Here is a 24882-nt window from a genome sequence, read left to right as displayed (position 1 = left end):
TTTTATTATTAAATTATTATAACGTGAAATACATTCTTTTAAATTTGCATGTTTTTCACAAGTAAAGGCATGTAAGGAAGAAATTTTTTACTACTACCTTAGACAAATTGATGTGATAGTGTACCCCACCTCTTAGATGGGATAAATTATTGAAAAAAATATTATTTTAACCCGCTAAGTATGCCTAATTTTAATTTTAGTCTGATAACTATGTCCATTTTTTTAGGTCCAGTAACTTACGAAATTGCTTACTTTTAGTCCTCTGGCAAATTTTCAGACAATTTTACCCCTATGAGTGCATATGTACTAAAACTGCCTTTCAAAAGTTGCATAGGGGTAAAATTATCCGAAAATCTGCCAGAAGACTAAAAATAAGCAATTTCATAAGTTACTGGACCTAAACAAAAATGGACATAGTTATCGGATTAAAATTAAAATTATGCATACTTAACTAAAATAATACTTTTCCCTAAATTATTTCATAAATTAGGATTATTTTGATCGAGTTTAGTATTAATATCAGGCTCTAATATTATGATGTATGATACGCAATTTCATCATACCTAATTATATAACCCAAATATTTGTTAACAAAAAATTATAGCATTCTCAATATAGAAATTCATCAGAGTACCCTATTTTACGGACATACATATGAATTTTGTGGTTTAGAGGTTTCCAAGACTTTATGTTCTGTTTCTCAGTTAAAATTGTAAGGTTATAAAAATTGTCTCTATGTCTTTATCACTGTATATAAAGAAGTTGTGACGTCCCATATTTCCATCATATTATAAAATCTCCAAACCCCCTCCCCCCACCAAAAAAGCAAAGAAAAATAAACGCCACATCAAAAGGAAATAATGGGTTCTTCAGTGAAATTATCATTGCTCCTCTTCTTCACTTGCTCTCTCTTTGTTCAAAGAACAATCGGTATGTCTTTCATGTAAATTTAAATAATCTGTTAGATTTTCGTCTCATTTATAATAATATGATTGAATAGTTTTTAATTTTTATTTTATTCAGCTGAGGACGTAATTTGTGAGAATTTGTCCACAAATTTGTGTTCTTTCGCAATTGCATCATCTGGAAAGAGGTGTGTGTTGGAGAACCACAAAAATGCGCATGGCAAAACGTGTAAGACATCAGAGGTTGTGGTGGACAAATTATCTGGATACATTGAGACAGATGAGTGTGTGAAAGCATGTGGTGTTTGCCGTGAATCCGTTGGGTTATCCTCCGACGTCTTTCTCTCATCGGAGTTCACTGCGCATCTCTGTTCTCCTGCTTGCTACCATAAGTGCCCTAACATTGTTGACCTTTTTTCCAATCTTGCTGCCGGTGAAGGTAATTTTCTTTAATTATTCCATATAAAATATTAATTACTTCTGTTATTGTTATTATTCCTTGCTTGTTTGTTGCGGATTTCTTGAAGCTTAATCGAAGCATATACTCGATCATTTTTTTGACACGCAAACACCCAAAGTTCAAATATGAAATACTTCATAAAGAAGTCTTGTACACGAACTATTAGAGTGTCCTCCTGATGATGCACATATTCGATTATTAATTAAATAAATGTCATAAATTGTGTAGGAGTATCTTTGCCAGCTCTATGTAAGAACCAAGAAGACAAACATCGAGAAATGTTGGCAATTTTGAGCGGTGGTGGCGTCAACCCTGGTCCGGCAGCTGCTCCTACACCAGCATCTTTATAATTTCTGTAATCAGAGATTATAAATTGAAGTGTAAACTCATCATTTATTAATTTTATGGAGATATTATAAATAATGTAATAGAAAATTTAATTCAAATTAGAATGATGTAGTAAGTAATTAATTATATAGCGAGTATTAAATATGTATTTTTATAATATATGAATAATATTTTTTATGTGATTGATCACATATTATCAAATTCGAACAGTGCAAATCATGTTCTTCTTGTTCTTCTTCTACAATTTACCTTATAGTAGAAAGCATTGATGGTTGAAGAAGACGGCTTAATTCTGTTTTCTAATTTTGGATTTCTTTTATTTTATTGATTATCTGATTTTTTTATTTTTGAAAACTAAAGAAAAAAACATAAATGCGTAAAAAGATCCTGTAAAAATTGCTGAAAATTTTGTTTTATATTTTCGCATTTTCCAAGGCAAGATAAAACACACTCAATGTTTGTTTTTGTGTTTTTACACCTTATTTGTGTGTTTTTTTTTCAACTTTCTGTAAATAATATATATATACACTTATACATATAATATAAAAGAGACATAATTTGACAATAAACAGTGATTTTTGTGTCCAAAAAATACAATATTTATATATATACATATTTATATATATACATATTTATATATAAAAAGATTTATGAAAAAAGATATAATTTAATAATGAACAGTGATTTTTGTCTCTCAAATCCCAACATCAAACCTACACCTTTATTTTAAAATATTTTAAATTACCTCAAAATACAAATCCAAACATATCATCTATTTTCAACACACACTTATTTTTCTCTTTTTATCTCCAAATCACAAAATAAAACAATCCAATCACTATTCAAATTTCTTCCGCAGTGTGAAGACCATCAAATTGAATATGTATAAATGGGATGGACGAATTGCGAAACCACATCATGATGATCTGATGATTTTCACTATCCCAATCGTCAAGTCGTTCAATGAATTTGGTAGTTGTTTCATCTTTTTCTTGGGCTGATTTGGTGCTATCACCAGCGACAATACGCCAAAATTTCGTTCCAACGGTCTAATTTTTCTATTTTAAAGTCGTGTTTCCTCCTGAAACCACGGCAGTAACTAAAATAATGGAACGGAACGGAGTATCAACTGAAAAATCAATTGTGATGAACCAACAACAGTCGTGCAATAAGAACAGAAGGGTTAATGCTCGTGGTGAGGAGGGAGGGCTGCAGTGTTGGAGGAAGATGGTGGCAGCGGTAGCAGCCAGGGAGGGGAGGCACGGCGAGGGACTCATGGTGTTGGGGCACCGAGGGACTGGCGTTGTTGGATGTGTATCAATACTACCTGCCTTGGATTTGCTAGAACAAGAACAGGAAAAATCAATGCAAAGATTGTTAGTTTTCGTTCGGATTAATTACATTACGAAATTCTTAATTATATTCTAGATATTACTATCAGTTTGTTCATAAATGGAAGAATAGTTTGTAAGAAATTATATAGATATATATAGATGTATATATATGAACTTAAATATTTCAAATATTTTATACTTTGTGATATGATCATATGACATTAATAATTATGTCCTAAGGTAATTTTGTCAATTCCACAATTTATCCCTTTTAACAATTATAAAAAAATCAAGTAATTAAGTACAATATAAAATCTATCACACCATAATCATCCAATACTACGTTCAAAGTAAACAAAAATATTAAATAATCATCTCACCAAGTAATCTAATAGTAATCGTGAAATTATCCCACCCCTCTTAATCCCATAAAAAATGATAAATTATATTACCACCTTACGAGATTAGATCAAATTACATGAACACTCCTTGTGTTTTATAAAATTACAACTGCACCACCAATGAGGGGTATTGGTGCAATATTTATCAAGAGGTGTTTGTGTAAGTTTTGCACTTGAATAGAGAATGTAATTGTAATTATAATCGTAACCATAAAGGGTGTTGCTATAATTTTATAAGAGATAATAAATATTTATGTATTTTGACCTAATCTTATGGAGTGTCAATACAATTTATCCTTAAAAAAAAGAAAAAGTAAATTATGCTAAGCAAACATTGAAGAAATGGGGATATGGAACGACGAAATGGGGATATGGAACGACGGGCAGTGAAGGAACCAACAAGATGAAGTTAATTATATCATTGACGTGCACATGATTAACAGCAAAAAATGTCGAGGAATTTATTTTTTATGTATTTTGTTATGTATTGTGGAGATAGAGAGCTAAAAATAGATATATATATATATATATATATATATGTGTTGGAGATGGTGTATATTCAAATTTATTTTTAGAGATAATTTAAAATAAGTATTGCGTGTTCAATGTTGTGTTTTGAAAGACAAAAGTCACTGTTTATTAGTCAAAATTATGTATCTTTTATATGTAATTATATATATATATATGCGTGTGTGTGTGTATTTATGCCAAATGAGATGTGGTGTTTTTGTATGAAAATAAACATTGAATATGTTTCGACTCATTCTTGAGATGGGCAAAAAATGAAAGCAAGTGGACCCCACTATAAACTTATAGACAAATATATTATATCCCACGCTCCTCGTTATTGTAGCAACTGATCAACATGATTACATGATAGGTAAAAAGAAAATTTTGTCCTATAACTTTGATCTGAATTCATTCCGGTCCTTTATCTTTGGCAATATTAAATTAGTCCTTATCTAGCTATTTTGCGTTGATTTGGTCCTTTAGCCTAATTTATGACTCTTTTGTCATAGACTAATAGTAAATCATAATGCTCTAAATGTAATACAAATAAATATTCTTTCGATAAATTATATATTTATACTAAATAAGGCATTTATCTTTTTTTCTATATATTACTATTTAATATATTTATATATACTATACAATAAAATATGTGTTAAAGGATATTTTGTGATTTTAATGAAGTAATATTTTATATATTTTATTATTAAACTATTATAGTTTAAAATACATTTTTTTAAACTCGCATGTTTTTCACAAGGCATATAAGGAAGAAAATATTTTAATCACGCGATACACTAATTAATGGGATAGTATATCCCGCCTCTCATATGGGATATAATATCCCCATAAATTAGGATAATTAAAATCGATTAGTATTAGTATTAGTATCGAATTCTAATACTATCAACAAATGTAAAATTATGCATGATAAGTAATTTTATCATACATAATTACACGAATCAAACAGGACCTAATTTGGGACTCAAGAATTCTTGTTGAAGATCTTGAGTTCAAATTTTGGGTGTATATATTTGTCAAAAAAAAAAAAAAAAGTACACCTAAAAGAATTATTGCATTCTTAATATAGAAATTCATCAATTACCCTATTTTAAGGACATACATATGAATTTTGTGGTTTAGAGAATTCGAAGACTTTGTATTCTGTTTTTTCAGTTAAATTTGTGAGGTTATAAAAATTTTCTCCCTTTCTCTTTCTCTCTCTATCACTGTATATAAAGTAGTTATCCCATTCAACATTTCCATCACATCAGAAAATATCCAACCCCCCCCCCCAAAGAAGAGAAAAAGAATCCCCACATCAAAAGAAAATAATGGGTTCTTCAATGAAATTATCATTGCTCCTCTTCTTTACTTGCTCTCTCTTTGTTGAAAGAACACTAGGTATGCCTTTCTTGTAAATTTAAGTATTGTGTTAGGTTTTTGTATCATTTTGATTGTCAAAATAATGAACTAATAAATATGTTATGATATGTATTAATTTTATATACATCATTTATAATAATATGATTGAATAGTTTTCTTAATTTTTATTTTATACAGCGGATGTGATTTGTGAGAATTTGCCCACAAACTTGTGTTCTTTTGCGATTGCATCATCTGGGAAGAGGTGTGTGTTGGAGAATTGCAAAAATGCACAAGAAAAAAAGTGTAAGACATCAGAGGTTGTGGTGGAGAAATTATCCGGATACATTGAGACGGATCAGTGTGTGAATGCATGCGGTGTTTGCCGTGAATCCGTCGGAATATCCTCCGACGCCTTTCTCTCATCAGAGTTCACTGCCCATCTTTGTTCTCCTGCTTGCTATCACAACTGCCCTAACATTGTCGACCTCTTTTTCAACCTTGCTGCCGGCGAAGGTAATTTCCTTTAATTATTCCATATTAAATATTAATTACTAATGTTTTTTAATTCTTCCTTATTTATTGTTGATTTCTTGAAGCTTAAACAAAGTTCGATCATTTGTTTTTAATACACAACACCCAATATACATGTACACACCCAAGATTCAAATACGAGACCTTTCATAGAGAAATATTATGCTCAAACCATCATGTTGTCCCCCATTGACACATATATTTGATCATTACTAAATATATGTTGTAAATTGTGTAGGAGTATCTTTGCCAGCTCTTTGCAAGAATCAAGAAGAGAATCATCGATCCATGTTGGCGATTTTGAGCAATGACGGCGTCACCCCTGGTCCAGTAGCTGCTCCCCTTGTTGCTCCTGCACCTACATCTTTATAATTTTTGTAATCAAATATTATAAACTCAATTGTAAACTCATCGTTCATTAATTATTATGGAGATATTATTAATAAATTAATAGAAAATTTATTGTTTAAATTCTTCCCTCATTTTTCTATTTTTTTTTTCAAGCTCTTCAACCTATTTAATTCTAGAGAAACAAAAACTTTTAACTTAATTCAAACCTAATATTATTATGGACTCAAATTCCTAATTCAATACAAAATTCACCTTATAAAAATTGATACATAGAGTAAATCAATAATACTTAGATCAATTGACGATGCTAATCACTCGATTATTTGTTAATTGATTCAAAATCAAATAAAAGAACTAGACTAGAAGGGAAATAGGATGATAATTCTACGAAATTATCATATAAATTTTATATGTTACTCAAAACTTATATTAGCTAATACATAAGATAATAAATTATCAAAAAAACTATTCAAAATTATCATATAATTTCGAAAAGAGTAAGATTCTGCAGAAAATAGCACTGCCTTGTAACATAACTCAAGGAAATCTTATAAATTTACCCAAATTTCCAAATATTCTGAAAATTAACAGATAGTATATACATAACATAATAAAAAAATTATAAAAAGTTTCATAACTAAAAGACATCTAAAAATAGGTTAAATATTTATGAAAAAGGGGTTTACCAGATTCACGCCTAATTTCCGAAAGTATATTTATAACAATTTTATAAATTTTAATACACCCAAATATTTCTGATATTTTATGAATAGTTCGAAAACTTAATAAGGTTTCATAAAAAAATATTCTTGATAAAATAAAACATTTTATGTACATAAAACGAGTTTTTGTTTCCTTCATATGCTTAGAAACTATTCCATAAAAATACCAACACAGCTATCTTCTTTGAAAACTCATTGTTTATTTGCATCTAAGATCTCCAATCAATTCCAATGGGAATTTCTGATTCATATATATAAATACATGATAGGTATAATATATTACACTAAGAATTCAAGATCTTAATTAATTATCAAACGCCTAAAGTATAAACATCCAAATTCTAAAGAAAATAACCTATCACGTCACTACTTGATTAAACTAAAAGTTTTGAGTTGATTACTTCGATTATTATTTTTTGGTTATTCAAGTAGATATACCCTAATTTTTTGGTGAGAATAGATTATATAGATATAAGATGTAGGGATTTTTGTCGATGAAGATGGTAGGGGGGCTACGATGTTGGGAGACAGAAGCGTGGGAGGGAGATGGCGGCAGAGGGATTTTTTGTGGAAGAAGATGGCGGGTGGCGGGGAGGGGCAACAGTGTTGGAGGAAGATGGTGGCGGCGGAAGTAGACGGGGAGGGGTGGCACAGTGGGGGACCGATGGTGTTAGGGTATTGAGCGATTGGTGGTGTTGGCGAAGTATGATGTATACCAGTACTATGTCCTTAAATGTGTTAGAACTAGTTAGAATAGGAACAAAAAAATGAGATATAAAATATAAAATATTTTATGCATTTCTAAAATGAGATGTAAAATATATTAATTAATTTTTAATAAGATCATGAAGCATCATCCGGTCAACTCCAAATTTCTGACTTTTCATAATCAGAGCGCCACAATGTGATCCCCACTGAAACTCCACCTGCACTCTCCCACTCCTGATCATTCCGTACAATTCAAAATCGAATTTTCATTTCAATTTTCAAATCCCGCTCGACTGCTCTGTTTCTGCATCTTTACATATATATATATATACACACACAATACAATCTCTGTATCTATACGTCAAACTCTCCCGCAGACGACTGAACGTTTTCGTTGGAGATGCTGCAAGTTAGCCGTCAGCTCCCCGTCGATGCCGACGGCGTTTGCATGCGCTGCAAAGTGAAGCCGCCGGAGGAGGCTACGCTCACCTGCGTCACGTGCGCCACGCCGTGGCACGTGCTTTGCCTCACTGTCGTCCCAGAGACCATGGCTTCGGCATTGAAGTTTGAGTGCCCTGACTGCTCGGGCGATGGACTTGACGGAGCTCCAGCGCCGGTGGATTCGGAGAAGAAAGATCTGTTTGCGAGGATTCGAGAGATTGAGGGAGATGATTCGTTGTCGGAGAAGGAAAAGGCGAAGAGAAGGCAACAGCTTTTAAGTGGAAGGGTGGAAGGCGATGAACGGAGCAAAGGAAATGGAGACATTAGTGATGAAAAAGAGGAGAAAGTGAGTGATATTTTGGGAGTGCTTGGTGAGACCTTCAGATGTGCCTACTGTATGGAGCTTCCGGAAAGGCCTGTTACGGTATAAATTTTGCAACTTTTTCTACTAGTTTGATTTCATTTTTAGTTGATGATTTGTATTTCTGTGTCAATATGTTATGTACTTTTCAAATATGGTGGCTGCTATAATGTTTAGTGCCCTACACGGGTGCTTGGGCCTCCATTAAGGGATTAATGTATTACTGTGATGTATCTTGATCTGATACTGTGTTTCCGTTTGAAAAAACTTCAGACACCATGTGGACACAATTTTTGCTTAAAATGCTTCGAAAGGTGGATCAAGCAAGGCAAGCATACTTGTGCTAAGTGCCGTACTAGCATTCCCCGCAGAATGGCAATTCAGCCGCGCATCAACTCCACCCTTGTGGCTGCCATACGAATGGCGAAATTGTCAAGATCAATTATTTCTGGAGGGCCTCAAATTGTATATCGCTATTTGCATAACCAAGATCGTCCTGATAAGGCATTTACTACAGAAAGGGCACAGAGACCTGGAATGGCCAACGCTGCGAGTGGGAGAATTTTTGTCACTGTCCCTAGAGATCACTTTGGACCTATCCCAGCAGAGAATGATCCAGAGAGAAATCAAGGGGTTTTGGTTGGAGAGACTTGGGATATGCGTATGGACTGCAGGCAGTGGGGTGTGCATTACCCTCCTGTAGGTGGCATTGGCGGAAAGGCCCATTATGGTTCCCAGTCAATAGTAATTTCTGGAGGTTATGAGGATGATGAAGACCATGGTGAATGGTTTATCTACACAGGAAGGTTATCTTTTGAGACTATGTTATCATCTTTTGACTGGTTTAGTTTCTATGCAAATGTATGTTCTACAGTTTCATTCACCATAGCTTCATGGTTTTAACATGAAAAGTCCATTCCAACGTAATCTAGCGACCACTCTGCTTTGAACAATGAAACTAAGCTATATTTTCTTGAACACGAACATATGGAAGATTCAGATTATCTATATCAATTAGCAACAATTTCCGGGTGCTTTCCTCTGGATTCTTCTCAAACCTGGCTAGACTTCATGATTATCTGGATAGATCCTCCTGAAGAGTTTAAGTCTAAGCTTTATTAGATTACTGATAATTCACAATATCTTTTCACTTGTGCCACCTCAGTGTTTGGACATGCTGTTACCCTTTTCTAGTTACATCCCACTGTAAAGCATGAGAACTTCTAGTCTTCTACTTTGCTTTGTGTGAATGCATTCAGTTGCTGTTTACAATTGTATGAAAGGCAAATGTTACATTGCTTGTTTCCCTTTGTTGTTTAAGGTAATCTAAGCTTCTGAGTGAGTACAAGTTTCCTTCATATAATCAATATGTTGATTTTATCGTTTTTCCTTCTTCTGATTATGGCAGTGGTGGAAGGGATTTAAGTGGAAACAAACGCACCAACAAGGAACAGTCATTTGATCAGGAGTTTAAGGAACAGAATCAGGCTCTGCGAGTTAGCTGTGACAAAGGCTATCCAGTTCGTGTTGTTAGGTAATAAAGGCCACTGCTAAGTTCTTTCTACTCCTATGTCAGACGAATACTTAATGGTTTATTTTGTGAGCAGACACTAAGGTAATTACATATTAAAGACCTTTTTCTTGGCTCTCCAATGTATTGGCACTATCATTTGTCCCTAAATATGCAAGACTTGATTTGAATAAGTAGTGAGTACCAGAGCATAATGAAGCTGTAGGAAATCAAGATGAAATAATTATGTAATCCCATGGTTTCTCTTTCTCCACTGATAGCAAGTGCCGAGTGCCTTTAGGTAAAAATAAGTTTGAATTCATCAGTGCTAGTCAAATAAAGAATTATCATTCTAATTGAAGTTCATGAACTTGATAGAAGTTTAGCTGGATGTGACTTTTCTGTAGAAAATGGCAAATGTTGTGTCTCAACAATACTGGCAGACAAGAGAAATAATACATCTGAAAGTGTTAGTTATTGCATCCAGTTTGAGGGTTACCTAAGGAAATTTCCTGTGATCAGCTTGGATTTCCTTGATATTATGGGATTGCACCAACCTTCTACATGATCAAATCCATACTGTCAGAAGAGTGTTCGGGGTTTATTATTTGAAGTTACTTGAACTATACATCTTTCCTAGCTTCAATTTTATCTCTAACTTCACAGCAGTAACACATTGACTCCACATCTTAAAGGGTCTTTGAATTTTGTCTCTGCCATCCCAGTCGACAAGTTCTTGAAGCATGTGACCCAAGTACCTCAATTTTGATTTGGCGGGTGTCTTCTTACAACAGCTGGGTCGATAGCTGCTTTGCAAGCCTAATTTAGTGAACTCATTTTACTGAATACCTCCTTTATTTTCTTGTTGAACAGATCAGAGAAAGATAAGCGTTCTCCATATGCCCCGGAGAAAGGTTACAGGTATGATGGGATCTACAGGATAGAAAAATGTTGGAGAAAAGTCGGAAAGCAGGTATGTATTTTTGTAATAATGCAGGATTTTGTTCATTGGATCACTTTTGTGACTTTCGTTGATCGTTCAACTTCTTTTTGGCCTCAGGGGTTCAAGGTTTGCAGATATTTGTTTGTGAGATGTGACAATGAGCCTGCACCATGGACGAGGTTTTTGTTCTCAGTAGGCAATAACCATGCTTTTATATAACAGGACAATTGCTTCAATGAGTTTTTATCATTCTGTTTCAGTGATGAGCATGGGGATCGGCCAAGAGCCCTGCCAGTCATTCCTGAGCTTAAACGTGGAATTGATGTTTCTGAAAGGAAGGACAGTCCCTCATGGGATTATGATGTGAGTAACCTAGTCCTTGGCTATCTTTCAATATAATATTTATCTCTGACAGTTTGGGTCTTGCAACAAATTTCTATATAAGAAGAACATCTTTATTGGTGGAACTGTTAGTATTGTTTGTTGAATGAAGTATGTGAAACATTGTTGCCCAAGGCTAGCAAATTTGGATGATGCTTCGAGTTTATGCATGTAATGCATCGAATAATGGTCTAAACAATTTCTAGTTCAAACTTCATTTTGGCCCCTTACATAATACCTTGCATCCTTTGAGCACCAATTCCTGACAAACTCACTTTGAGTTACTCTTTCCTATTTCCTGACAAACTCACTTTGAGTTATCAGTTGGATTCTGGATCTCCGATTTCAACGAAGACATTTTGATTTTGATTTAGGAGAAGGAATGTTGCTGGAAATGGAAAAAGCCACCACCTCCTAGTGAAGAAAAAGTAGTCAATATTAATCCCGAGGACAGGGAGAATGCAAGAAAGGTGATACGGAAAGCACAAACTATTTCAATGAAAGAGAAACTGCTAAAAGGTTCGAAACTCTATACTGTTCCATGCTTAAGCCTGCAGGACATACAGATTTATGGCACTTTTATCCAATAAATGTGAATTTCCCATCTACTGGTTATTGAAATCCATTCACTGCACTTGGTTATGTATGGTGTTTCCCCTTATTCAGGTCCAGGTCGAGTAAATCTATTACTTCTCACAATGGCAAGCAACACTTTTATCTTTATAGACAAGTCGAAGAAATGAAATTCTTATTTGTTAAGTGCTCTCGTGCAGGTTTCAGCTGCCTTATTTGTGAAAAAGTAATGAATCTTCCCCTCACAACTCCGTGTGCTCACAACTTTTGTAAGCCTTGTCTCGAAAATGCATTTGCTGGCCAAACATTTTCAAAAGAGAGGGTCTGCCAGAATGGACGAAAACTTCGTTCACAGAAGAACGTCCTGAAATGCCCTGCATGCCCAACTGACATATCTGAATTCCTCCAAAATCCTCAGGTATGTTAGATATTGTTCAAGAGCAAAAGTTCTCCATAACCATAAGTACGCTTGCGTGATTCTTAAAGACTGATTCGGGGGTTTTAGTAGTTTATCTTCTGACGTTCAAAATATAATCCATTTGAATTCCAAGTCCTCTTTTTTGCTATAGTTAACATCATGAACTGTTTCCCATCCCTTTAGGTTAACAGGGAACTCATGGAGGTGATAGAGAAACTGCAGTCGGAGCTTGACAAGGATGAGGATAACGGTAGGAGCTCTGACACGCAGAAAAACAACTCTGGTAAGGAGACTATTGATGCTTTGCCAGGCGGAGATGCAGCCAACTTATCGAACAAAGAAATGGAACTCCAGCATGAGAGTTCTTTGAAGAGAAAAACTAGTTCACCTAGCCTCTCAGCTGAGCATGAGAACACAGAGATTTCCAAGAAAAGTAAAGTTGACACTGAGATTGGCCCTGAAACCAAAGTCGCAATGGAGAATCCTAGTGATAGCAACATCTCACAACCCCCGGCAGCAAAAGGCCGGGGCAGACCAAAAGGTAGAATACAGAAGGGAGTAGCAAAACACAAAGCAAACAACAAAAGCAAGCAGGGTCAAGAAGCAGGCGAGGATGGAAATACTTCACCTTCAAGCCCTTTGCATCTGCAACATAACATCTGATAAATGCTTGCAACTTGTGTGGCCTGCGAAGAACAGCAATCATCCGATGCTCGACTTATTTTTGGCAAAAGGTATGCCTATAGCTGCAACCAGTATTCAAATTTTTGCTCTACTAGCTGCAAAAATGACGTGTTCATGTAAAGTGGCAGCACATTGTGGAGTCATGTACAATCAGCAACTTCAGAAAACAGCCTTCTGATGTGCCATATTTTGACAGAAGCATTGGCTATGTTTGCATCCTGATTGATGCCTCTTTTTATTGGGTCATTCCCATCTAAGTTGAAACAAATTATTTACCTGTTACATTCACTTTTGTCAGCAATTACAGGTTCCTAGTGTATTTTGGCATCATTTCATAGCACATGCAGGCTCTACATTTTTACATACGTCCCAATTAAATTTAAGGGATAATTACACAATCGTCAGTGAAATTTGATATAATTATATTTAGATTTTTTTTGTGATTGTAAAAATTACATCTAATATTTTCTTTGAACAAATAGATCGTTTATTACTTAAATTTAATGAATTTGTTTATATTAGCAAAAAAATTAAATAAATATACATATTTATTATTGTTTGCCTTATTATAGGTAAAATAATTTTTTTGACTAGATTAACTTTATAAGACTGAAAATATATTTTTTCACATGTATTAGAATGTGAAGATGTATAAAGGTAGTTTGGTTAAAAAAAAATATTGATTAGTAATAACTTAGTAATAAGTTAATTGGGGTAAATATACATTTTTATTGCATTTTTTGTTAATTTTAGCAAATTCAGTAAATTTTAACTAATGGATGAATTTATTATTAAATATAATTACACCAAATTTAAAAAAAATGGTATAAATATCCCTAAATTATAATAATTATTCAAGTTAAACTAGGTAAAGGGAAGAGAATTATATATAGGAATATATTGCGAACAAATAAAAGAAAATTACATAAACTATTTTGCATGCATTGGGTTTGTATCACTTTTGGATTATGCTGAAACTCCCTTTTTCAATAATTTATCTTTTTTTTTTTTTGGTTCAATATTTGGATTCGATAAATCATTTTTCATAAAAGAAATAATTAGAAATTAATATTAAAAGTAATAACTACACTTCTTATTCTAAGTTAACACGAATATTAATATATAATATATATAAATTAAATATAAAAATACAATCGTTTTTTTTTTAAAAAGGAAAAATTAAATACCAATAGAATTTTTGGATTCGGTTAAGTGAATTTGGGAAGACAAAATAGTTTCTTGCTTCCCAAGACAAAAAGGAGCTCAAAATAATTCCCAGAAACCCACTACCTCCCACCGCCACAAACTTCTTCTCTCTGCGTGGAACCCTAATTGCAGGAGCTTATTCCTCATATAGTTTTCGTAAGTAATGTATAATGTATTGATTTGATTCTATTCAAGTTTCCCTTCTATTTTTGTTGTATTTTTCCATATCTTTTTTTGGATATTTGTTGTTCGGCCGTTTTTTGTTACGACATAATGTCATTTTTGTGAGAATCTCCCGAGTTTCATTTGATTTAGGATTTTTGATTGATTCGATTATTTGGTTTTTGTCTCTATCTCGTTTGGTGTTGGCGTTAAAAATGTAAAATGGTTTTCTGTCGACGTACGCGTGCGCTTTTTACGGTGGAAAGTTTTATATTTTTGGCAATGAGTGTTAATAATATTTTTGGAAATTTCTGCAGTGAGAGCTTCTGTTTTAGAGTAAATCATGCTTGATGTCATGGGAACTGAGGAAAATGGTTGTGTAGAGGTTGGTCTGCATTAGTTATGTTGAGTAGCATGCGATTTTAGTTGAAGATAATGTGTTTGCAGTTTGGATTTTTGGCTGAACAGCCTGAACTGCGATGGTTGGTGTTGATGGTGTCTTTTTGGCATGGGAATTGCTATTCTAGTGATTGGAGGATCTTTATTCGATCAATATGCTTATGTGTGTTTTGTTAAGTGATGGTTTTGGTGCAAGAACCTTTAAGACTTGCATGAGTCTTAATGACAGTTGTTTTAAGGTTCTGGTTTTGTCTGATCTTGTAATGCTATTATTTTACTTGTTTATATATCAAATCTTCGGTTCCTCCCTTCTCGTCCCACCTGTTCCAAAGTTTGATTTTGCAAGTGCCACATCCTACTTGTACTGAAGTTGCAGCCAGAGGGAGTTATGCCTAACAAATATGTTCTAAAATTTGGTGGCTGCAGACATTTTTGGAGCTTTTGTGTAGATGATGTTATCTTTGATTGAACATGTAGTTGCCGGGGTCATATTTAGTGTTAGTTTTTGTTACTTCAATTGAATTTTTTCAGTGGAATCTGACCCATTTTTCTTCTTTCGTGTTGTAGGTTATTTGGAGTTGAAGTCAATATATTCTGTTCTTGAATTTGGGGATCCTATCTTCCCACCCCTGCAATGGTATGCTTCTTATGGCTTATTAACTAACTGCATGCTTTTCATTACTAATGAAGAAAGTCTTGTCGCTATGGTCTTGGAAATTCTTAAATAAGATGTTAATGTCAGGCAGACTTGTGATTAAAGGTGCCATCAGCATCGAAACTTGAGAGTGAACGAAATTGATTATCTAAGAAAAGTAAATCTTGTGATGCAGTAGCTGAGGATGCCTCCATACTGTCTGCAGTTTTATTTTGCAGCATTTCTAGTTTGTTTCTTTTGCTTCATTATCAACTTTCACTTAAAAAAAATAATAAGCTGGTGAAACTCAAGAAGTTTGACCTTTTCCTTGAACTTTTACTTGACAAGGGCATTTTACTACTGATAATGTCTTGTAGTGTCATAGTATGTGTTCTTGCCCTGTACGTATATTTGTGTGTGTTTGTGTGTAGCTTTTGGACATATGTCCTTGTGTCCTCAGTTCTTAAAAAAATTATGTTACATGGGAGATATATGTAGTGCCCCAAATACAGGCTGTTTATATTGAATGATTTCCTAAAGTTGGACTCCCCAATTTGTCAAACATAAGAACAGATTGCCGATACAGAAACTGAAGACTAGAAGCCGCTCTGTTGAACTGCAAACTCATGTTCTTTGCTGCTACTTTTCGCAGGCTGCTAGGCTTCTAGCTAACTTGATTGTGATGGGCTCTGGAATAATGGCAAGAGCTTTTGTTCAAGCATACCGTCAGGCACTTACGAGTAAGTTCTCCTTCCTGAAATAGTTAACATCTTTTTTTGGACATGCATACAGTTGTACTTGCATGGCTATGTTCTAATCATATTCTTGAGTGGTGGTTCTTGTTTTTAATCCTCTGACTTACCACAGAGCTTAAGTTTTGGGGAAAACTGTGAAATATAATTCTGTACCATGTACCACAAACTGTCTTATGTTTCCAGAAAACTATGCCAGCAATGTCATAGATCAAATAACAATACTTATTAGTTGGTTGGATATATAACGTGATATTTTCTTCCCTGTTAAAGACAATTGAACCAAGTGAAACAAGATTATACTTTTGCAACATCATTGAATGTCCTCTGTATATTGCCTGCCTTTGGCCGTAATTTTCTAACACCATTTTTTCATGATTTTTCCCAGATGCCTCAAAAAATGGAGTGGCTCAAGAAGCAGCAAATAACATCAGAAGAGGCAGCAAGATGATGACTGAGGCAGAGGCAAGGCAAATACTTGGTGTCACCGAGCATTCATCATGGGAAGAGATTTTGAAGGTTTCTCCTCTCTCTCTCTCTCTCTCTCACACGCACACACACACACACACTGACACACAAGAAAGTTAGGTACTAATTATTTGTACTTCTTATAATTTCTTTAACTTGAAAATTTTCCTTTTCTGTTTGCAGAGGTATAATAACTTGTTTGAGCAGAATGCTAAGAATGGAAGTTTCTATCTCCAATCAAAGGTTCATAGAGCCAAAGAATGTCTCGAAAGATTTCACCCTACGCAGGTACAAGGGGTGAACTGAACTTGACGGTCTATCATATGACTTCTCTCACACATCTCTAACTCTATTGCTGATGATTGTTTTTTTCCTCATATACCTGATATAAGATTTTGATCAGAGAATATCACCATTTTTTGTTAAATTCTTCGCCACTTGGTCTATGGTCCTGTTAATAAAAGTTGAAGACGAGATTGTATCTTAGCCTCTTATTTCAGCATTTGCTGCTTGTGGGCAACTTTCTGCTTGTACTCTATTTGCTATCAATCGAAGCTATATTAATTATCAAGTTCAGGAAATTTATCACATATTTATGAATGCAACACATTATCAAGTTCCATTTTTTGTAATATCAGTTCATCTGAATTTGTTAATCCAATCTGTTTATTTGTCAGTTTATTTTATCTTTAAAAAGAGCACGCTCGTGCGCGCACACACATACATTCTAGCCTGCAATCCGGTCGAGTCCCAAGTTGGTTGTGGGATGTTAAAATGAGTGGTGTGATGGGGAACGGATCCTTTAGACGTCCTAACAACCCAAATTCTTATATTACTGTTCTAAATCTTGTTGTTTTCTTTTTATTTTCTAGTTGAAAACAAAAAAAATATTTAATTGATAAAATTATAAAAAAATTATTTTATTTATCGAAAAATATTTGAGATATATTTGTAGACCATAACAATTTGAAGGCATATGAATGTTGTTGGCTTTTTTCAACATTTCTTGGAACTCTCTCACATCTATTTCTTCTAGCTAGAAAGGGTTCATGTGATTTGAATGAGTGGTGGATCCACTGTTTTTGACTGTTGATTTACGCACACGGTTTTTTTTCATCGCCCAAACATCTTTATCTCATTTACCCCAAGGATTGTAATCAAATTATTTTAATTCATAATAATTTATTAATTTTAATTCACAATAAAAAAACAAAACCATCTTCAACTATTTCTTTTTTATATTAAAAACTAATAAAATCTAAATTACATAGGCAGAAAATACAATTTAATTTAATTAATTAAAACTCCAAAAACAAATCTAATTAATATTTTAAATAAATTACAATGAGCTTTTCTTAAATTTAATATAATTACAAATATTTAGACACCCTTCTGATTTAGGGTTTCATCCATTTTTTGTGATGAACTGATCAAAATGTCCTTGTGGAATATGAATTATAATTTTATTTATTTTTTTAAAATTTTTTAAATTTTTTATGGATTAAGTGGATATTTTTTTTATATTTTTTTCATCGACCTCATCCAATTTCTTTATAAAAAATACAACAAGGGCAAAATTACAAATTCCAAACCTCTTCATAAGAATTATATAATTTCATCAAATATCATAAAATATTTATATTTTATTATATAATAAAAAAATATTTATAATTATATCAAATATTAAAAGAATTTATTGTAATTTACTCAAAAAATTTAAACTTCCAATTTAAGTATAGAATTAATGAAAAAAAGAAAAAACAAAAAAAATGAAGAGCATGCATGAGATGAGATGCCGGCAAGCTTGACTAACTGAGATGTGGAGTGCTGTCGGCAGAGGTCGGCGCCCCCCCACGCACACACTCCACTTCTATCTCAAAATCACATTTTCACATTTAAGTGTTGGTCAATTCCCGGGTTCAATTAGACATTTGTAAATCAATCCACAATTTTGGGCATTGTTGAATCATTCTACTGCGCCAATCGATACCTCTAACAAATAATATTCGAAAATATTTATATTCCATGAGTCCATAATTAATATAATTGAGAATTATTACATTATTTTGTTGCGTCATTCAAAACATGTGACGAATCACTCCCGAGAAGCGGCACTTAAAATGTTTAGCGGATCACACTCCAAAGCTACATAATTAACATAATTGACAATTATTGGGTCATTCCATTGCAGCAATCAAAACGTCTAACCAATCACACTTAATTATTATTATACTCAATCAATTCATAATTAACACAATCTTTTATGTGCAAGTGTGAAATTATTTTACTATTATCTCCTTAAATCATCACATGATGACTTGGAGGTACATGCGATGGGCACAGGTGGAACCCACACTATGTAAAAAATAAATTATGAAACACAAAAAATATTTATAAGCTCGATATATCTTACAAATTAAATAAATTGTGTTAAAAGTACATGTGTCAATGCATAATGCATATAATATTATAGAAAAATTATATTATATAACTTATGAATTTTTATTTAATTACATGTCCACATAATAAAAATGTATCACTTGAAAAAAATATAGAACATTATATATTAATTATATTATAGCTTTTCATATTTTACAGTATATATATGTTACATGTAATATTTTAAATTTTTAATGTTGATAATTTTATGTTTAAAAAAAAATCAATAAATATAACAGCACAGGCAAAAATTATATAATTTTTTTACCAGTTATGCGAAAACTATAAGAATTGTAAATTTGTGGAGTTTATACAGATTTTATACTCAATATAAAAAAATATAAATTTTGAGTAGTATTTATTTTGAATAAAAAAATTTATAATAATTCAAATTATATTTAGGAGAATGATTGCAATATAGATATTTTAGGGGTGTAAATAATTAAGGACATTCATAAAAAAATTAATGTATATTATGAGGAGCTATTTTTGTTACGTTTTATAATTCAAGGGTGTAAATGCATTTTATACATAGTTGAAAGGTGCAAAGTGTATTTTACCCCATTTTTTATAATTATTTTTATTCTCAAATTCATACTCTTATGATTTCTAGACCATGATGTTAGAGATGCTTCAAAGCAAATGTACTTCGTAGCCATTAGCAATTTATGTTATTAAACTATTTAAAAAGTGTAATAAGTATCCTAATTAATTAAATATGATCCAAGTCGGGAGATCATGGTGATCTCAAGATAGTCCGATTCAGAAGTGCTTGAAACTTAAAAAAACGAACAACATTAGGTTCGTAAGGAGGTTCCCAGCTACATAGGTTATTCGGCTGTGAGATCGAGGAAACGAATTAAAAAATTTTCTCAATCAAAATGATATATATCGGCTAAAAATAGCTAGTTATAGGGTAAAATATTTGTGTTTGTACAGATCAGTGTGTCGTGATCTTAACCTTTTAAGTATTGAGCGTTTGATGGTTGTGGTTTTAGGTCACCAGGTTTGATCGGGTCTATTGCAATCCGATCCGGCAGAATGCATGGATCCTTCTTGTTTGGGCATTTTGGGGGCGGATACAATTTTGGTCCACTAACTATTGTCACTTTCAATCATATTCGATTTGAAAATTATAATTGAGGATTGTAATTTTAAAAAATGACACATTTATTCCATATCTCATCCGAAATTGCTAACTTGGCCAACAATTATCGCGTGCATTGTACATGACCTAGTTCATTTGAATTTTTTTTTTTTTAAATTTTAGGCCACTTTTGCATGGCATTATGAACGTTAAAAATAAATAAATAAATACAATTTTGATCTTATGACTATAAGGGGTGACCCATTTAGTCCAAATGTCGACAGGAAAAAAATCCTATCTCAACAACACTGTCTAAAAATTAAATATTCTCAAATTAAAGGGGTTATATGTCAAATATATGCTAATATCCAACAAATTCAGTATTTTACGATGATATTTAGACTAAATGTGATTTTTTTAATTATAATCCGTAATTGCAAAATTAAAGTAAAAAATAATAAAAAAAAATGACGACAATCCCTGTATTTATAGGACTAAAATCATATTTTCAAGGTCGAAGACAATTTTATCTTTTCGAAGACCCTCATCTTAGAACCCCGTCAAAATATTGTAACATGTTTGAAATTTGTAGATTAAGTATTCCTTAATATATAGTAGTAGGATTAAAGCTCTTTCCCACTTTAATCAATGAATTAATTAGATTCACATTTGGTTTTAATTTCCAAAAGACGTGCGCACGCCTCTAACCCAAAAAGCAAGTAAATGTCCATTATTAAATATAATTTAGTTTCTTGCTCAAAATTAAAGCAAAAGCGAGCGTGGCCATAATGCCTCAAATTCATGCACGTACTCCACAACCCTTTTTCTCCAATTCTTCTCTCTTTTCATTTAATTAATCCAACATTATAATATCTGTGGAAGATCCCATCCCAAGCCCCTTGTATGAGGGGCTGATGATATATGCAAACATCTCACGTTGATTGCATACGAGCAGTTTGAGCGGGTTATAAGCTCTAAAGCCTCTTACCTTAGCGATGTGCCTTAGTAGGACGAAATCGTACAACTCCTCATGGGACTGAAGTCAAAACAGACAATATCTCGTCACATGAGTGGTTGAGGGTCAAACCTCGTCCCTCGCCTTAACATTGTTATAAAAATCCTCTCTTTCTACTCGATTTTTCTCCAAAAGTTTGAAATTTGTTCTTCAATTTTTAGTCGCGACTGAGTATTATTCGAGGTATTCTTCGGTGCATTGCAGTATACTTGAATACGGGACAATTATTTTTTCACAGGCAAACAAAAGAAATTTTGTAATTCAGTTGATTATCTAATCTGGACTGAGAATTTTTATAACACAACTCTCTTGTAAATTTTCAGTTTCAATTTTTATCATAACAACATCATATCTAACTAGTCTTTTGTTTGTCCCAACGTGTTTGTTTTGTGAAATTTGTTCCACTTGATACATGCACAGCGCACGCGCGCGCGCACACACACACATATATATACACTATATTTTCAGTACTATATGATAGGAGCAGGTTCAGCACTTTTAGTTATTTTATTTATCATATATTTTAAATAGTTTTTTAAAAAAAATATAATAAATTTAGCCCTCTACTTTATAGAATTTTTAAAATAATCTCAAAATAGAGAAAACTCGACATATTTAATCCTTTGTTTTACGAGATTTATGGGACTAAATGTGTCGAAATTTTTTTAATTTTGAAATTCTATAAAGCAAAGGATGAAAAGTATTAAACCTGATGTAAATAGGGTATAATTTGATATGATAATATAGAGTTGACGTAGTCAAGTCAAACACTGAACAAGCTGAAGAATGCAAGCTGAAGAATGCAAAAGAATCCCAACTCTTTGAAACATTGATGGTAATAATCATAAACTAGACGAAACTACTACTTCTACAACTGCTGCAATATGACAAGAAAACGTGTTGTGTCTGTAACTGCAAATGGGTTTGATGAGCGGGCGGCCGAATTCGACGACCATATTGTCGTTGGTTTTTTCTTGATTTTCACATTTGGGACATTCCCATTCTCCTGTTTAAATACTTAAAATCCAGACAAAAGTAAGAAACTAAAGCAGCCATTGAAAATCCTGTTAACGTTTTTGTTCTTACACACACACACACACACACACGCACGCGCGCATGATCTATATATATATGTATGTATGTGTTTCTTTCTTCAATTCATCATCAGTGATATGGATATGATGATAAGTATGATGATCCTTTTGGACTTTTTTAGCTCCTTAATTTTACCTTTCTTCTTTTTTCAAACTTTGGAACTGCCGAAAGACAGACCACAGTATCTCTACTTAGCTTTCCAGGCAAGTTCTCTCTCTCTCATCCTTTCATAATTCTTTCTCTTTTACAAGAAAATGAATAATTATACATATATATACTTTGCTTCGTGTTAGAGAAACATATTACCTTGAAAATATTTATTTATTAAAGACATTCTTAAATAGTAGGTACTTTGTTTAATCGACACACGTTGCCACGTTTGAAGGGTAGTTTAGTCAACTTAATTATATATGTTTCAGAAAACATTGTTAAGATCTAGTTATATAGTGTGTGGGGAAAACGTTTTTTTTAGTTCCATAAATTAAGGGCAAAAATAGTAAAATTTTCAAAGAAGGAGCCCTATAAGCATTTGAAATTAGGATCTTATAAGTTATTTAATTACAAATATATATATATATATATATATATAAAAAGTTTAGACTCATAAAATTCCCTCAACTGAACTGCCTGCATAAATTATACAATTTTTATTATTAACATATTATAAATTTTCTTTATATGAATTTACTTAAACACCCTCATTATATATATATATATATATTTTCGACTTCAACAAGCCTTTGATTTGTAGTTATAATTAGAATAGAAGTACGCAGGTAGCTACAGTAGATAGGTTCATAAGTACATTTATACTGTAGAGCGGCACAAAATGGTCCTCAATACGTACTTTACGACATATATATACATATATATCTATATATATATCCCAACCAAAAAAGAAATGAATTAATATTAACAACAAACGTTGAGGGATGAATTAACCGTCCATTAATATGTATTATTGTAATTAATTAGGTGTTGTCCTGTTAATAACTTTCCAGTTTAATACTTAAACAACTATTACATTAATGCATACTATATTCTCGAAGATCAAATGAATTTTTTATTTCAAATCTTGTTGATTTTTTATTTTAATTAATATAGATATATATATATATATAAAGTGTACTATAATACTAAATTATTTATATTATTCGAGGAAAAAATTTATACACGTAACGTCCATATATTAATGAATAAATAAGAAATGCAAGCAATAAAAAGTGGGCGGATCCGTACGTATTTTCAAAACCATTATTTCTTTTACATTTTGAGCTTCGAAAACAAATGTAAAAGGTGATATATATACCTTCGGTTGTAGTTGTAATTAATTAATCCAAAATTTTATGGTACGAATTGATTAACGTGATTGATCAATGCATTTATATATATCAACGAGTCGTGCATAGAGGTCAATTATACCCACATGGCTAATTTATGAATTTTTGGTCAGAATTATCCTCAAAATCATCTACTTTTTTAATTACAGAATTGAATTATCAAATTTTAATTTGAGAGAACCAAAATTACCAACTCATATATTTACTAGAGTAAAATTACAATATATATATATATATATATATATAGGTAGGTCCTAATGCAGTCACATATATATAGGGCAGCTAATCTTTAAATAAATTGAGGCTATATTAATTAATAGATAAAGCCTCCAATATATATATGTGTATGTATGTATTAAACCTTTTGGCCCCTTGCTATACATAGCAACAAGAAATCTACTTATCAAAGTCATCTCTTATAATTATGTGGGATCGATTAATTAATTATTACTACGTGTGCAATTAATTATATAATGAATTATTGTACATAAACACGATGTTATGCTCTAATTAAGCTAGCATTAATCCTTAATATTATATAAGCGGCTTTAATTAATGTGAGCTCCATCCAAAACGTATATATAATATAATTACTAAAATTTTATTCCACTTTGTATATATAAATTTTAAGTACGATATAACTAAAAGTTACTATTTTAATTGTTTATATATTAGTGAATCGCTATTTATCTTTAGGCGATGTATATTTAAAAGAAAAATATAAATCAAAATATTAATTTGAAATCGAGGATCGATTGGAATGGAATATAATGGTGTTGCTAATTATCTATAAAAATGACAAATAAAATTCAAATATTTTAATAATTAACTTTCATATGATTAATACAGCGTAATCCATATATGTGTATGATAATTACAATCTCCTCTTCTGAGATTTGGTGTGATTACACATAAATTTTCTGTGATTTGAAAAATTACATATAGCACTCTTGAAGTTTTTTGCTTCTGTCTAATAAATAAGTTTTTCCATTAGTAAAAATTCACTAAATTTGCTGATATTAACAAAAAAAAGTGAATAAACATTATTATTTACATTCGATTGACTGATTACTGACTTTTTGCACATCAAACAATCTTTTTCAGATTAAGCTACCCTTATTACGAATGAAGATATACGTCCTCATATGTGTTAATGGTTAAACCGTATGATTGTAATTTGATCATAAAATTTTTTTTGATATTTTTGTTAATATCAGCAATTTAGATAAATATTGACTGGTGAAGGGATTTATTTGTTAACAAAAGCAAACTTCAATAGTACTAAATGTCATTTTTCAAACCACATGAATTTATGTATAATTACACTAAATCTCAT

The 24882-nt window shown here is 32.2% G+C and overlaps 4 protein-coding genes across 5 annotated transcripts; all 4 read left to right on the top strand.

Moving 5' to 3' along the window:
- LOC105158232 lies at positions 792 to 1841 on the top strand. Its single transcript, XM_011074907.2, has 3 exons — positions 792 to 930; positions 1024 to 1344; positions 1594 to 1841. The coding sequence occupies exons 1-3, from the start codon at positions 861 to 863 to the stop codon at positions 1713 to 1715; spliced, it is 513 nt and encodes a 170-aa protein (XP_011073209.1). The 5' UTR covers positions 792 to 860; the 3' UTR covers positions 1716 to 1841.
- LOC105158231 lies at positions 5239 to 6270 on the top strand. Its single transcript, XM_011074906.2, has 3 exons — positions 5239 to 5362; positions 5522 to 5839; positions 6096 to 6270. The coding sequence occupies exons 1-3, from the start codon at positions 5293 to 5295 to the stop codon at positions 6227 to 6229; spliced, it is 522 nt and encodes a 173-aa protein (XP_011073208.1). The 5' UTR covers positions 5239 to 5292; the 3' UTR covers positions 6230 to 6270.
- LOC105158230 (E3 ubiquitin-protein ligase ORTHRUS 2) lies at positions 7968 to 13328 on the top strand. Its single transcript, XM_011074904.2, has 9 exons — positions 7968 to 8503; positions 8714 to 9246; positions 9849 to 9974; positions 10824 to 10923; positions 11011 to 11072; positions 11154 to 11256; positions 11649 to 11793; positions 12048 to 12265; positions 12449 to 13328. The coding sequence occupies exons 1-9, from the start codon at positions 8039 to 8041 to the stop codon at positions 12926 to 12928; spliced, it is 2232 nt and encodes a 743-aa protein (XP_011073206.1). The 5' UTR covers positions 7968 to 8038; the 3' UTR covers positions 12929 to 13328.
- On the top strand, positions 14168 to 17177 carry LOC105158229 (mitochondrial import inner membrane translocase subunit PAM16 like 2). 2 transcript variants are annotated; one of them, XM_011074903.2, is made up of 5 exons: positions 14168 to 14311; positions 15284 to 15353; positions 16003 to 16090; positions 16491 to 16621; positions 16754 to 17177. In XM_011074903.2, exons 2-5 carry the CDS (start codon positions 15351 to 15353, stop codon positions 16874 to 16876), a joined length of 345 nt encoding a protein of 114 aa, XP_011073205.1. In that variant the 5' UTR covers positions 14168 to 14311; positions 15284 to 15350; the 3' UTR covers positions 16877 to 17177. The 2 variants fall into 2 exon arrangements, with proteins under 2 accessions (XP_011073205.1, XP_020547836.1); XM_020692177.1 differs by lacking the exon at positions 14168 to 14311 and adding an exon at positions 14640 to 14702.

This window comes from Sesamum indicum, linkage group LG3 (assembly GCF_000512975.1).
Source record: "Sesamum indicum cultivar Zhongzhi No. 13 linkage group LG3, S_indicum_v1.0, whole genome shotgun sequence".
Classification (NCBI taxonomy): domain Eukaryota; kingdom Viridiplantae; phylum Streptophyta; class Magnoliopsida; order Lamiales; family Pedaliaceae; genus Sesamum; species Sesamum indicum.
The sequence above is the reverse complement of the archived record's forward strand: the minus strand, read 5'-3'. Positions and strand labels throughout refer to the sequence as shown.

Excerpts from the sequence above, each read along its gene's own strand:
- LOC105158231 (XM_011074906.2), top strand. The coding sequence starts at position 5,293 with ATGGGTTCTTCAATGAAATTATCATTGCTCCTCTTCTTTACTTGCTCT. Across the intron at positions 5,363-5,521 it reads CTTTGTTGAAAGAACACTAG|CGGATGTGATTTGTGAGAAT; the intron begins GTATGCCTTTCT and ends TATTTTATACAG. Across the intron at positions 5,840-6,095 it reads CAACCTTGCTGCCGGCGAAG|GAGTATCTTTGCCAGCTCTT; the intron begins GTAATTTCCTTT and ends TAAATTGTGTAG.
- LOC105158230 (XM_011074904.2), top strand. The coding sequence starts at position 8,039 with ATGCTGCAAGTTAGCCGTCAGCTCCCCGTCGATGCCGACGGCGTTTGC. Across the intron at positions 8,504-8,713 it reads TTCCGGAAAGGCCTGTTACG|ACACCATGTGGACACAATTT; the intron begins GTATAAATTTTG and ends AAAAAACTTCAG. Across the intron at positions 12,266-12,448 it reads AATTCCTCCAAAATCCTCAG|GTTAACAGGGAACTCATGGA; the intron begins GTATGTTAGATA and ends CCATCCCTTTAG.
- LOC105158229 (XM_011074903.2), top strand. Across the intron at positions 16,091-16,490 it reads ATACCGTCAGGCACTTACGA|ATGCCTCAAAAAATGGAGTG; the intron begins GTAAGTTCTCCT and ends GATTTTTCCCAG. Across the intron at positions 16,622-16,753 it reads CATGGGAAGAGATTTTGAAG|AGGTATAATAACTTGTTTGA; the intron begins GTTTCTCCTCTC and ends TTCTGTTTGCAG.
- LOC105158232 (XM_011074907.2), top strand. The coding sequence starts at position 861 with ATGGGTTCTTCAGTGAAATTATCATTGCTCCTCTTCTTCACTTGCTCT. Across the intron at positions 931-1,023 it reads CTTTGTTCAAAGAACAATCG|CTGAGGACGTAATTTGTGAG; the intron begins GTATGTCTTTCA and ends TATTTTATTCAG. Across the intron at positions 1,345-1,593 it reads CAATCTTGCTGCCGGTGAAG|GAGTATCTTTGCCAGCTCTA; the intron begins GTAATTTTCTTT and ends TAAATTGTGTAG.